Source organism: Trachemys scripta, chromosome 7, assembly GCF_013100865.1.
Source record: "Trachemys scripta elegans isolate TJP31775 chromosome 7, CAS_Tse_1.0, whole genome shotgun sequence".
Taxonomy (NCBI): Eukaryota; Metazoa; Chordata; order Testudines; family Emydidae; genus Trachemys; species Trachemys scripta.
In genome coordinates, this window is record NC_048304.1 from 1297993 (window position 1) to 1312804 (window position 14812).

Here is a 14812-nt window from a genome sequence, read left to right on the forward strand (position 1 = left end):
CTCATAGACTCATAGACTCATAGACTTTAAGGTCAGAAGGGACCATTATGATCATCTGGTCTGACCCCCTGCATGCTGCAGGCCATAAAACCGTCCCTACCCCTTCCCTGGACTCTGCTGTTGAAGTCCCCAATCCTGTTTTAGGTGACTTCAATCGGCAGAAACCCTCCTGCTAGAGATCCCTGCCCCATGCTGCGGAGGAAGGCGAAAAACCTCCAGAGGCTCAGCCAATCTGCCCTGGAGGAAAATTCCTTCCCGACCCCAAATATGGCGATCAGTAAGACCCCGAGCATATAGGCAAGAGTCTCCAGCCTGACCCCTGGTTACTGCGGTGGCTGCATTCGCAGCTAGTGGGGACCCGGCAGTGGGAGCCCGTGGGGCCCAGAGGGGATGGCAGAGCCTGTCTGGGCAGCTCGGCCCCCCAAGGAGATTTCCCTGCTGCTGTGGGGCAGGGAGCCCCGACTGCTCTGCAGGGCCCCGTCCCCACGGGCTCAGGCCAGAGAGAGCGGCGCGATGGGGGGTTCGGGGTGGAGGGGGCTGGTCCAGGAGCCGGGCTGGGTGCGGCTGGTGTCAGGCGCTGTCTGCCTGCCGCAGCTGCTGGAGGCCCGGGGGAGCTGACACCCTGTCTCCTTTGCTCTGCAGGGGTGCAGCCCGACATGGAGAGCGCCATCTACGACACCCTCCTGGAGACCACGGACGGGGACGGCGCCGACGCCGGCGGGTACCTGCCCTACCCGCTGGGCTTCCAGGTCTCGCTCAGCAGCTTCCTGCTGCTGGAGATCGTGCTGGGCTGCAGCGGCAACCTGGCGGTGCTGGCGCTGTACTGCTCGCAGCCCGGCCTGGTGGACTCGGTCAGCACCGTGGTGACCATGAACCTGCACGTGCTGGACACGCTGGTGTGCCTGGTGTGCGCGCCCCTGACCGTCGCCGTGCTGCTGCTGGCGCCGGAGCACAACGGCCCGCTGCTGGGCTGCTTCCACGAGGCCTGCGTCACCTTCGGCAGCGTGGCCACCGCCGCCAACGTGCTGGTCGTCAGCCTGGACCGGTACGACATCTCGGTGCGGCCGGGCCGCCGGGCGCTGACGCCCAGCCGCGCCGCCCTGCTGCTGGCCGCCGTCTGGCTGCTCTCTCTGCTCGGCTTCTTCCTGCCCTTCCTGGAGCTGGAGATCCTGCGGGGCCCCCGCCCGGCGCTCTGCCTCTGCGTCCCTGGGCCCCAGGCCGAGCCGGCCACGTGCTACCACCTGCTGCTACAGATCCCGGCCTTTGCCGCCACCGGGGCCGTCATGCTGCTGACCTACGCCCGGGTCCTGCGGGCCCTCGACATCCGCCTGAGCGGGCGCCGCTCCCGCAGCCAGCGCCGCCACAGCAAGCGCCGGAAGCGCCGGAAAGGGGCGGAGCCGGGTGCCGGCGCGGGAGAGGCCCAAAGGCCGGTGCCGGCGGTGCCGGCGCTGCCCCCCCAGCCCATGCGGGTGCAGGCCTCGGTCTCGGTAATCGTGGCGCTCCGGCGGGCCGTCAGGCGGCACCGCGACCGCCGGGAGCGCCAGAAACGGGTCTTCAGGATGTCGCTCATCATCGTCTCCACCTTCCTGGTCTGCTGGGCACCCATCTCCATCGCCAACCTGCTGGTCTTGTGCCTGGGGCCCGGCCGCCTGCTGCTCCAGCTCCGCCTCTGCTTCCTGGCCCTGGCCTATGGCACCACCGTCTTCCACCCGCTGCTCTACGCCTTCGCCCGCCAGAAGCTGCGCGCCGCGCTCCGCAGCAAGCTGAAGAAGCGGGTGGGGTCGGCGCTGCAGGTGGACCCCGTGCCCGGGGGCACCGTCATACACAACTCCTGGGTGGAGCCCCACAAGGGGCGCCGGGCCCGGCCCACGGGCAGCGCGGGGGCACAGCGCTGCCCCACCCAGGGGCTAAGGGAGTGAGTGGCTGGCACACGCCGGGGCCTGGCTGAGCGCAGCTGGCAGGACACAGACTGCACCACGCTCACTGGCCAGGCCAGGCCAGGCAGCTCCGCTCCGGGGCGCCGGGGAGAAGCTGGGCCCGTCGCACCCGCCCTGGCCGACCGGAGGGGTCCCGCCCAGCTCCCAGCAGACCAGCACCGGGACGTCCACACTGGCCCAGGCGCATTGCCAGGCTGGGTCCTGGCTGGGGGCTGGGCCCCCTGGAACTGCCAAGGGCCCTGTGCAACCCCCGCATCGGGAACGGCTCCTCCGGCTCCCGCCACCGGGCCCCGGGCCTGGGCGCCCCAAGCTGGCTCCACGCTGGGCGAGGGGAGGGGCCCGGCTGGTGCTGACTGAGGGGCCGAAGGAGAAGGGGGCGGGAGACCCTGGGGCCCTGGGGCCCCTCCCAGGGCAGGGCCCTCCCCCTCCAGTGACTGGGGCTGGCTGAGCCGGCCCATAACAGTATTTCCACCCTCATCATCGCGGGTGGGGGGAGTCTGGGGGGGACAGCTCTGTGTATCCATGGGGGGGGGGGCAGTTCTTTGTGTAAGAGGCGGGCTTGGGAATCTACATATCCATGGGGGGGTCTGTGTGTCGGCAGGATGTCGGGGGGAGGGCTCTGTGCATGGGGGGGGGTGGGGGTTGGGGGGGGCGGGGGCGGGGGGGGGGGGGGGGTTGGGTGTGGGGGGGGTCTGTGCATCGGGGGGGGGGGTCTGTGTGTTCCTGGGTCCCTGACTCCCTGTTCTTTGTTGTTCTCCCAGCTCTGTGTCCAGCCCCTTGCCCGGCTCCCCAAGGACCCCCCAGCCGAGACGCTGCCCCCCCGTTCTCTGTAAATATTCCCCGTGACCTCCCCCAAACTCTCTCCTGCCAATCTCAATAAAGATGAAACTCTTCAAGCGGCCGCGCCTGTCTCTGGTTCTTGGGGTGGGCAGCGCGACCCCCCCCGGCACAGTGCACCCCGCAAACCACAAGGGGGGGGCCAGGTGGCTGTTTTCCTGGGGGGGTGTCTCCTGCTTCCTCGGGAGCCCCCCCTTTGCTGCTTCTGAGGCCAGGGGTTAACTCTCCTCCTCCCCATAGAGGGAGCTGAGTGGGGTGGGGGAGCCCCGGGCAGCTCCCTCCCCACTCGTACAGTGGTGGGGCTCATCCCCCCGCTTCGCTGGTGCCCCTCAATCCCGACCGCAGCCCCTGCTCTCCCCGAGCTTTGCGTGAGGCGATGGGGCCGATGGTCCTGTGCCAGGTGCCCCCGGGCCCGAGCTCTGCCCTTACCCACGCCCTGCTCCCCGGCCCGCTGCCCACAGGGACTGTGCCCAGAGGGCTCCGCAGGGCAAGGCTCTGGACGGGGGCAGGTGAGAGCTGCCAGGGCTGGGCCGGCAGGAGCAGCCCCGGCCTGGTGAGCTGTCGCTTGCTGTGTTCAGCGCCCCCGAGCCAGCCTGGTGGTTCTCCGCGGCCTGCTGGGTCCCCCCTGGGCTGGCGGGGCCCGGAGGGGCGGGAGCCGGTGCCATGGCTGCTGCAGGCGCCCGCTCCTGGGGCTGCGGCGGGGGGCGGGCAGGGAGCTCTGCCCCAGGCCGAGGTCTGGCTCCTGAGGTGTCCTGCCTGGGGCGGGCAGAGTCGCACTGGCCCACTCAGGAGCCTTGCAGCCGCTAGTGCCACCAGCGCCCCTGCCGGAAGGTGCCAGGGCTGCCGGGGGCAGCAGCGAGGTCCGTGTGTCACCCTGCCGCGCCGTGCGCGGGGGCAGCAGCTGGGGACTCACCTGGCGTGCGTGGGGGGGTGGTCTGGCAGAGATGGCACCTGCGCATAGGGTGACCAGATGTCCCGAGTTGATCGGGACAGTCCCGATATTTGGGGCTTTGTTTTATACAGGCACCTATTTCCCCCCACCCCGTCTCCCGATTGTTCACACTTGCTGTCCGGTCACCCTGCCTGTGCAGATGGGAGTTTAGCTGATTGTTTCCTGCTGTCTCTCCAAGTCTCTCACTTCTTCTTGACCATCTGGACATTTGTGATGCTTTCACACTCCCCCTTAACCGTGCACACGTCATTTACTCACCCCAAACAATTGTCCAGAGGATTTCAGACAGGAGTCCATTTTCGAAAGGGTTCTATGGTTACTAAAGGGATTACAAAACAACCTTACACAACTTTGTTTGCAATGCAGAGAAGAAACAAGACCTTCTAGCAAATACTGTAATGAAAACTTCTCCTAAAACCAAAGGTGACCAGAATCAGCCATAAGGACCGTTCTGGTCTGTTCCTGCGTTATCACCAGTTCAGACACAGGCAGCCTGACTGATGTGTTTTTTCCAGCAACCCAGGGTGGTTCCTTCCTGCTATCCAGTCAGGGTGGCCGGCAGAACACAATCAAATCATCTCCTACAGCAATACATTTAATACATGCTACAGTCTTATCTCATTATTCTTTAGCCTTCATTTTAAATGATACAAAATACAAACATAAAATCCTACTACTACATGTCCCCCTTTTGACCCCTCAAGAACAATTCCTGAGTGGGTCATATTTTATACAATTGTTTCATAGCAATCTACTGAGAGACAATTTGAGCTTGTGGTTGTAATTTAACAAACATTCTTTTTGTCCAACAGCACATACAACACATTCCTAGCAAGCAAACACAGGACAATAGTAACACAACGAGTAATGGGTGAAACGTAACAGACAATGTGCCCTTAGAGTTCGGGACCAGCCTGTAAAACGTCGTCCCAGTGTAGGCTGTCAGCTCTTTTTCAGACAGCCATTTTTAGCCTGTCTCCGTTGCCATGTACTATTTGAATGACGCGCTTCCTATATCCCTCCGTGTCTCTTGCAAAAACGGAGTCACCTTGTTTCTGACAACAAGTGATCAGTTAGATGGCGCCAATCCAGGCCAAGGGTAACAGAGAAATTAACCGGGGTGGCGGTTATAGTGTTCTCTGCTTCTTCTAACTTTGGTACATAGCATGCGTGATTGCTAGTATCTAATACCCGGGCATTCCATCTACATTCATCCACTGGGGGTTGGCTGATACTTGCATCCTCCCAAAATACTGGTTCCCAGGAGGTAACACATACACATTGTCCGTTGTAGAAAACACTCGTCACATTTTCTAGTTCGTCTCATTCACGTGTTCCCAAGGATGTGGCCTTGCTGCATGGTGCTGTGGTGACAGGTAGGGACAAGCACACCCATTTCTGAGGGCTCCACTCCGTACACCCTCGGGTGTCCAATCATTTCTCCCCTTTCCCAGCCACTGACCCATAACCCGGGGTAGCCGAAAGGATCCCATGGTCAGTTTTGGGAGCAGGCTAACTTCCCATGTTTCTGTCTCCACTGACTGTTGGTGAGCAATTTTAACAATAATTTCACCTAATACCAAATCAGGCTTAACCATGCTGGAAACATACTGCATCCATTCATGTTTGTAGTGTCGAACAAGGACCTCTCCCATTGTTTGAAAAGATGCGTTAATACCTGAACATTCCCAGATATTACCCAAAACATTTGTGTTGCAGTGCTGCTAAACGAAGAACTTGCATCTCAGTACATCCTATGGCCAAGGCAGTTTTATTCCCTAACTCTACTTGTTGTTTATACAGCAGCCAGGAGGTGGCGTTTAGCCACCGCCACATATTCCATGTTGCTTTTAGGTTTCCCAGAAATAGTTGTACCAAATCCACCATATTATCTGCCTGCCTGTGAATGAGACTAGCTTGCAGTTGTGACAAGGAACTTAATTTATTCTTAATTACCTCCAGGACTACAGTATTCATAATCCCTGCTCCAAAACCAGTCCCTCCTACTATGGTGTGTGCTATCTGAGGATGTTTCCCTGTTAACGGACTGGCATTCCTTGACCTCCGCCCGTCTGCAACATTTCTTTTACCCCTTCTACAATATACACGGCACATGTCCTGGGAAACATGCACATTTCTTCCATAGTTTAACTTCTATAACGTTATATTAGCCAGATCCATTTTTACATCAGGTGTAACTGGTCTTGGGTTTTGTTGTGCTCACCCCTTATCAAAGTGACAGTGTGATTACACAGCGCGGCCTAAGGCTCAGTGTTTGTAACCTTGATTCTCTGTGCACCTCACCCCGGCTCTGGCTCCAGAGGGGCACTGTCCTTTTTTTTTAATTTCTTATTCTTTTACTACAGCTATTTTGTTACCAAAAAAAAAAAGAAAAAATAGAAATCCAGAATCTCTCCCCATCCTCCTGGGTTTGACTGCCCTGCTGCAGCCATGACTTTGGTCTATAAAACGATATTGAACGTTATAAAGCATTGAGGTACTTTAAGGGTTAAATGAGAAATCCCCAAGCCAAACAACGCGAGTTACCTGTGTCTGGCAAGCAGTGTCTGTCAGTTTTGCAACTTTGAATGAAAGCTTCCAATGGCTGTTAGTGGTACTATTTACAAACCAAACCAATTCATCTTCAACCTACAAGCCAGGAGTGTTGAGTTAAGTCCTTAAAACCGCACATATTTACACAATATATTTACACACAGATTATTTTTTCTTAGCACCCCTGACACTGCTCTGTGGTTACGCAGCTGTACATAGGTTACATTCCCTTTATACATTTGAGGCAGTTAAGTTCCAACAGAAACAAACCCCTTATATTCCTTTAGCAAATTTGACTAAATTGTCCATAGTCAAACGATTTCAATCAGATTGTCTCTTTGCCTGGATTATTTGCAGACATTCCTTTGGTAGGGTTACCATATTTAAAACATAAAAAAAGAGGACACTCCACAGGCCCTAGCCCCGCCCCTTTCCCACCCCCGGCCCAGCCCCAACTCCGCCCTTTCCCCGCCCCTTCCCCCAAAGTCCCCGCCCTAACTCCCCCTCCTCCCTCCCAGCCATGCGAAAAGTGCTGCCCGAGCGCTAACGGCTTTACGGTTTGCCAGGCAGCCTCCGGACCCTGCGCCCCCGGCCGGGCACTTCTCCCCGGCTCCAGCTGCTCTGCTCCGGCGACTGGGGTCCGGAGGCACGGGGGCTGCCCGAAGCCAGTAGCACTCGGGCAGCCCGGCTCTTAAACAGAGCCGAAGAGTCAGGGGAGGAGCAGAGCTGCCGCGGGAGGGGAAGTGCCCGGCCGGTATTTTCCCCGACATGTTCAGCTTTTTGGCAATTCCCCCCGGATGGGGGTTTGATTGCCGAAAAGCCGGACATGTCCGGGAAAAACCGGACGTATGGTAACCCTACCTTTGGGAAAGGGCCCGTTTTCCCTTCAGGACGGCTGCAAAGAAACCAAGAATTCTTCCTAGAACACTTTTCCTTTTGAACATTTTTACAACGTTCAACTGCTTAATTGCCCCCAGCCTCTGCAGAGTGAACATCTCACTCTCTTTCCTTCAATCACTCGCTTAGCTCCCAAAATGACACCGTCAGTAGCTCAGATTTCACCATTGCAAGTACTGTCCCAGGGATCTGAACTCCCCTTCCTCCTTCCCTTCCTCCTGCCACTCCGCCCCTCAGGGCTCCCAGCCTGGTTTCCAATCTCTTTCTCTGTTGCCTGCCTGCTTGTCTGGGACCGATCCTGTTTCCCCGCTGAACCGCCCCGTCCCATGGGCACAGACTTTGTTCCACTACCCATTTAGCAAGGAGGGTGGGCTCCTCAACTAGCCCCCTCCCCCCCGGTCCCTTTCCTTAAACATTTCTTTCAAAATTGTGAAGTCACCACAATATCACTCACAAACCCCCCTATACTGCCAAACTCCTACATCCTGCAGCGTTTGGCTTAACAGCGCAAAGTCTTTCAAAGGAGGAATCGTTGGAACAAAGTATCATCTTTGGATTGTTTCCTTTTAAACATTTCCTACACAGGTGCTACCACTATTGGCCACACTCCTACATCCTTCAGGGTGAGAGCTTACAGAAAACCGACTCCCTATGCCCACGTTTGTGCTGGGATTGCAAAACACAAAAGTCTCTACCCACTAAAAACTCTGCCTGGCAGAGCTGGGCGGGGACGGACGCTAAGCCCCTACCTTTTGGGCTCAATCCTGCTATGACCAAGGGTATATTCACCTGTGCAATTTTTCCCCAAAAGATGGGTAGGAGCGAGGACTGTAACCCTCTCCCTTATGGCCTGGTACCTCCACAACCGGGGGTGTGCACACCTGAATGAGCCATCACTTTGTACCTTGTAGCACTATTAGCAGTGTGTTCAACAGTCACAGTGCATGTCTTCCCCTTTCGCAATTCTCCACCAGGCAGCAGCAGCAGCAAGTCAGCAAACTGAGACAGCATATAAAGGACAAAACTTAACCGGTATGTACAAATATTTGAGAAAGAAGGTTCTATTTTCAGATATGGGCGCGGAGTGTGGTTCCGTGGGTCAAAGCAGTTGGGAACCTGCACAGTTGGGAACCGCGCCCTGTTTTTTATCCTGGCTCTGAGAGGAGATTGGGGGGAGTTACCTGCTCTTGTAGAACCTGAATTTGTTTCCCCAATGTCTGTTGCTTTTGTGTGCATGCTAGATGGGTGGTGGGAGTGCCCTTTTTTGCTGCTGGTTTGGAGCAATTCCATGTGTGAATGCATTAATTCTAGGTGTTAGCCCACTTCATTTTGGTTTTTTACTTTGAAATTTTTTTTATTCACTCCCCTGCGATAGAGTCGCAGCTCCTGTCTCCTAATGTGCTCTGTGAACTGTTCCATTTTTTCCTTCATTTGATTTACCAATTCAGTGAAAGTATTGTGTGCTACTCTTTCCTTCTGTGCACTTACTTGTCCCGTTCTGACAGGCACCAGTCTAGGTCCCGGTTTAGGTTGTACCAGAACCTGGCTTTTATCATAAGGTGGTGGTTGCACTGCAGTGGACCCCATTTCATCTTTTAATTTTACGAGGGCCACCTTTTTCCACTTCTGTCCCCATTCTTCAGGCACAGGGGAGCTCCCTGAAGCCTGCTGTTTACCCCCAATATTTACAACAGGGGACAGCACATGTATTTGTTGTAGGTTCCTTGCAGCTGTTTCCAGTGTTTCACTCTGGTCCTGTGCTGGTTGTCTCTGGGTTGCTTGCCACCCTGCAAGGGCGGTGGGAGCATTCCTGGGCTGTGTAGCTTCTTTTAACTCTTTCTTTGTTACTGTTACTTGCCTTGCCAAATTTGTGGTGTGCTGTTTTAACCATCTCACTGCCCTAGACATTAGTTGCAGAATTCTTGCTTTTTTACTTTTATTTTTTAGAGCCTCGGTTTCTACCATCGCTCTACATATGCCAGTCCATGTTTCCCCACTTTTTTTAAATTCATACGGACCCCCCTTACTGGCAATCCAGCGGATCCTCGAGTTACCAAACTCTGTGGGGATATAAAGGGAGGGGATAAGGGGGTTCCCTAGCTCAAGGTTTTCTGACATGTTAGATCGCGGTTCCTACAGTGGACAGCTCGCTTACTCACCAGATCAGTGGTCGGGGTCACCAGTGTTGTCAGACGCTCCCAGTGTGGTGCTCTGCTCTGTTCAATGTTGATATCAATTGGCTGCGTGTGTGTGTTCCCTCTGTGTGCTGCCCCAGCTCTGCGCAGATCGCTGACACAGCAGACCCCGACAGAACCCCAGTGACCACAGACTCTAGTAAGGTACGAAGGCACCCGGCCCGGTTTATTGCCTTTCGAGATACACAGTCTCCAGCTCCCTGGCTAACGAAGTCCAAGATGCTGCTGAGGTGCGGCTAGCCAGTACTTATGTGCTCCCTGACAATGGACTCAGCTCAGTCAGTGGCGGGACTTTCCACTGTCCCCGCGGCCGGACAAAGACATCCACTCAGGGGTGCATTCTTATACGCAGATACAAACAAGTTACACATCCCTCCCGACGCATCGAGGTACAACTCCTCTGCATAGTAAGGTGCCGCCTCTCACCTTGTACATGTTGGTTTAAACAAAACAACTCTATCCATCATATTCCCCTTTTGGCCCTGTCATTGGGATGGGTCGGCCTGTGCCTTGTGTGTGGAATGTACAAGTGTGCGAATGTTCTGATATCTGCTGTCCAGAACCTTTTAGGTATGTCTCTTTTTGCAGCATCAGCCCTTTCCTTGGCAGCTTCTGTGAGCAGGGCCTGCCTCTGGCTCACAGCTTCACTTTGCTTTATGTTAGCAAAGTCTTGACCATTACTCTAGTTCAGGCCTTAGTAGGGTTACCATATTTCAGCAAGCAAAAAAGAGGACGGGAGGAGCCCCGCCCCTGTCCTGCTCTGGCCCCGCCCCATCCTGCCCTAGCCCTGCCTCTGCCCCTCCCACTCCCCCCCTCAGAATTCCCAACCCTCCCCCGGCTCCTTGTCCCCTGACTGCCCCCTCCTGGGACCCCTGCTCCTAACTGCCCCCCAAGACTCCACCCCCTACCTAAGCCTCCCTGTTCCTTGTCCCCTAACTGCCCCTCCTCAGACCCCCCCCCCAACTGCCCCCCAGAACTCTACGTCCTACCTGTACCCTGACTGGCCAAAACCTTATCCACACCCCCACCCCCAGAAAGCCCCCCCGAACTCCCGACACCCCCCGTCTCTTGACTGCCCCCTCCAAAATCTCCCTGCCCCTTCTCCGACCCCCTGGCCCCCTTGTTGTTGGCCTTCGCAGCACGCTGGGCAGCAGTGGGGGAGGAGCTCCAGACTGACGGAGGGATCTGCGAATGCAGGGAGGGAGGGAGGGAGGGAGGGAGTGATCTCTGCTGCAGGGGAGAGGAGGGGGAAGTGGAAGAGGGGTCTCTCTGGCTGAGTGTCGGAGCCCCATGTAAGTGGCACCATCCGGCCGGCTGCCCTGTTAGCCGCGTGCGCTCTGCATGGGGGGGGGGAAGTCCGGACATTTACAAATTCCCCCCGGATGCTATTTTTAGCTCAAAAAGCCGGACATGTCCAGGGGAATCTGGACGAATGGTAACCCTAGGCCTTAGGCCTCATACCGGGCCTCTGATACCAAGGTTTATATTATTAGGGTTACCATATTTAAAAAAAACAAAAGGAGGACAGTCCACGGGGCCCTGCCCCGCCCCAACTCCGCCCCTTCCCCACCCCAGCTCCACCCCCTCCCCAAAGTCCCCACCCCAACTCCGCCCCCTCCCCAAAGTCTCCACCCCCTCCCCTGAACACTCCGCCCCCTGCTCCTCCCCCTCCCCTGCTTCCTGCAAATCAAATGTTTGCGGGAAGCCTGAAACAGGCAGGCAGCAGGTAAGCTGGGGCTGGAGCTGCGGCGGTGGTGGTGGTGGTGGTGGTGGTGGTGGCGGGGGGGGGGGGGGCCCGAGGAAGCGCGGCCCAGTCCGGCCCCCCCCGGCCGAGCGGCTCTGCCCCCAGCGTCTCCGGCCCCGCCCCCACCCCGACCCCGGCCCCGGCCCCGGCCCCGGCGGCCCTGGCCCCGGCGACTCCAGCTCAGCTCGGGCCTCAGGGCACTGGCCCCGGCCGAGCGGCGCCAGCCGGCAGCCGAGCACCCCCAGCCCCGGTCCCAGCGGCTCCGTCCCGGCTCGGCTCGGGCCCTGGTTCCAGCCGAGCGGCTCCGGCCCGGCCCCGGCCCTGGGTGAGCAGCGCCGGCCGAGCACCCCCAACCCTGGTCCCAGCAACTCCGGCCCAGCTCGGCTCAGGCCCCGGTTCCGGCCGAGTGGCTCCAGCCCGGCCCTGGCCGAGCGGCGCTGCCCAGCGGCTGAGCAATGCTGGCCCCAGCAGCTCTGGCTCCGGCCCCAGCAGCTCCAGCCCGGATCCAAGCCCCACGACCCCTCCCTATTTTCCCGGACATGCCCGGCTTTTTGGAATTTCCTTCTGGACGGGGATTTGAGGACCAAAAAGCCGGACATGTCCGGGAAAATCCGGACATATGGTAGTCCTAGTTTATATCTCAGGGCCTCCTCTTACTACAGGTAGCGGGGTTGGGGTCTGTGAAGCCTACCCTCATGGAGCAGAGCCCACCAGGGACCCGGCCCAGAGAAGTCCCTGCTCCCCCCCCACGGGTCTCTCAACTCCCGACCCCTTCGCTCTGCCCCGCTCGGGCTCCCCAGTTGCAGTGGCTGGGTGGCATCTGCAGGCTCAGTGACTGTGCTGGAGGCCTGGGGAGCATCACCTGCACCGAGAACAGTATTAACCCAGCCCTGGGGGAGCAGGAGGCAGGTGCAGGCAGTAGTGGGTCAGCCCAGTGGTATCTTCTCCGGTGCCAGGCAGTGGGGGCCTGACGCCCCCCATGGGGCCTGTGGCTGCCTGGCGAGCCATCCTGTATGAGCCGGAGCTGGCTGGGAACTCCCGACGCCCCAGGCCAGGAGCAGGGTAGAGAGCGGTTAGACCCCACGTGAGGGCCAGGACTGTCCTTCCCTGAGTCCCTGGGGTGGGGGGGCCGGGACTCTGCTCCACTGAGCCAGCCACATAGGGGGGCAGCCGGCGCCATCCCCACTGTGCCGAGCTGGGCTCCGGGACTGGAATCGGGGTTTCTCTCCCCGGTCCAAGCCTGAGATCTCCTGCCCAGTGTGTGGCACGACAGGCAGTGCCCGGTCAGCGTGGTGGCTGAGTGTGTGAGCCGGGCGCCTCATGGCTGGTGCTGGGGACTGGCGGCCTGGCTGGGGCGGCTGCACCCTCCCCGGGGCTCTGGCTGGCCTCGGCCGCTGCCTTGCCGAGGCACCTGGCAGAGTCACTCCTGGCTCACGGTTCTCTCTGCAGCAGGTGCTAATTCCTGCCTCCCAGCGGCCAGGCTCCCGCCCTAGGAGCGTGGGAAGGGCTGCAAAGCCAAGCATGACATTAGTGACTCAGCCGCGTCCCCTGACTCAAGCCAGCGTCACTGCAGCTGCCCCCTTGTCACACGCAGCGTTGCACAAGGGTCCAGCGTGTCTGGAAGTGCCAGGCTCTGGCCCGGCTGGAGCCCCAGTGCAGGGGAAGGCCAGTGGGCTCATGGGTGGTGCATCCTGCTCCCCAGGGCAAGGCTGGCAGCTCCCTGGGCCGCGTGGGTGGGGGTGTTGTCAGCAGCCCTTGATTCAGGTCCCAACAAGATCAAAGCCCTTCCCGCTCCTCTTAAAAGGGGTGCGGAGGCGGCTGGCGCAGTGCTGGCTGCAGGCGCGAGGGAGCTGGGACTGGCTCGCTCTCACAGACAAGGGCTGCAATCTCCCAAGGTAAGAGGTCTGGCTGGGGCGAGGTCTGGGGGTCAAGCAAAAGCCCTGGCAGCCTCTGTGGGGAGCAGCTGTCTGTGTTGTGGCTTTGTCCAGCGGCGGGGGGTCCCTGACGGTAAAACCCACTGGAGCCAGGTACTGTTAGCGGTGCCGGGGCTGGGGCTGGGAGTTAGCCAGTAAGAGGCCACGGGCCAGAAAGTCTCTAAGCCCCCGAGTTCAGGCAGGGGCTGGCATGGGATTAGGGCTGTCCCAGGGCACAGCGCAGCCTGGAGGGCGTCTGTCTGAAACGCTGCATCCGATCACTTCCAAGGGGCCAGGAAGGGGCTGGCCACCGGGAGCAGAACCCTGCTGAGCTGGGGGACAATCGCCGGGGGTGGGGGGCGCACGGCGCCGCTGGCAGCTGTCGAGGGCACCAGGTACTCACCTTGCAGCAGAACAGTCCCCTGGCCAGCCCCATCCTCCCTGTAGCCGGGAAGCTGGGGACGCCCCGAAGGGAAGCAGCTCCTGGTGGTGCTGGGAGCCGTGGGCAAACGCCCAGCCAGCTGCGCCAACGGCAGAGGGGAAGAGGAGGCTTCCTTGTGTCCTGCCGCAAGGGCTGCTCCACGGAGGGGAAAGGGGGTGCCACGCGTGGGCTGGAGGGGGACGGGGCAGCCAGGGAGCTGCACGGGAGGGGGGTGTGGACAGATGCAGGGCGTCCCAGGTGTGTGCAATGAGCTCAGCCAACAGCTGCTACAATACCCCCCGCAGGTTTAACAGAGCTGCTCTGGGGTGGGGGGCTGAATTCAGGGCCGGCCGATGGGCCCTGCCCAGTCAGCCCGGACAATCCCAAGGGGCCCAGGTCCTTGCAGCCAGCCCGAGGCACGCTGGCCCGGCGCGCTGCCAGGGTGCAGGGGTAGCGTCGGGGCCGCTCCCTTGTGGGGACTCAGCGATGGCGGGAGGGACCAGCCCCATGAACCGTCCCGGGGAGCAGCCGTGCAGCGGGCGGAGCAGGGCATGCGTTACTCAGCAGCATTCCTGGCCTGGCGGAGGCTCCGGGGCGCCGAGCTAGCATGTCTGCCCGCGGGCGCCGGTGGGAGGGGGCTGCAGAATACAGGCGACAGCAATGAGGTGAGGGAAGGTGGCCGGAGCCGGCTGCCCCCTTCCCCCAGCGCAGCCAGAGGGGCCGTGGCCAGCTGCCAGGCCTGCGCCCCGGGAGAGCGGCTTTGCAGGCAGGGCTGAGCAGGAGTCCGGGGGCGGCACCTGGGCTGGGTTTCGGGGCCCATTTACTAACTGCACAATCCGGTAATTCCTCCTGTTCCAGGGGAGGGGCCGGGAGCTCCTGGCTGGGGTAAGTCCCGCCTGGCCTGGCCAGTGCCCTGGGAGCGTGGGGTACAGGCCCTGGGGGGCGCGGGGCCCAGGGGAGCAGGCCCAGGCCCGAACAGAGTGTCCTTCCCCGTCACAGCCCCCCCATCCCTGGGGCTGAGCGCCAGGCGTGACAGGTCTGCCAGAGCTCGCTGGCGCTCAGGGACTCACCTTTCCAGGAATGTGGCGAGTCCCAGGCTGTGAGGCCCGAAGGGCTCGGTCTGACCTGCCCTGAGCCGGCCTCGGAGCCTGCTGCGTCCAGCCCAGAGCCATGGGGGGCCCCGCCGGATTCCTGCCCACGGGCTACAGGCTGTCCTGGCGGGCAGGCAGGGCATGTCCAGCCCAGGGGTGGGGTGAAATGGTGGGGGTGGGCCAGGGCTGGGAACCCCCCGCCCCCGTGCTCCCTGAGGCAGCAGGTGACGTTTTGCACCTTCCCCCCGGCAGAGCGTCCCCCTGTGCCAGCG

The 14812-nt window shown here is 59.9% G+C and overlaps 1 protein-coding gene across 1 annotated transcript in view; it reads left to right on the forward strand.

Moving 5' to 3' along the window:
* LOC117880930 (G-protein coupled receptor 22-like) overlaps positions 1-2449 on the forward strand; it is a 9807-nt gene extending 7358 nt beyond the window's left edge. The window contains exon 2 of the mRNA XM_034777536.1: positions 643-2449. Within this exon, the coding sequence (XP_034633427.1) occupies positions 657-1919 (1263 nt within the window). The 5' untranslated portion in view covers positions 643-656 and the 3' untranslated portion in view covers positions 1920-2449. The remainder of the gene's footprint in view (positions 1-642) is intronic.
* The last annotated feature ends 12363 nt before the right edge of the window (positions 2450-14812 follow it).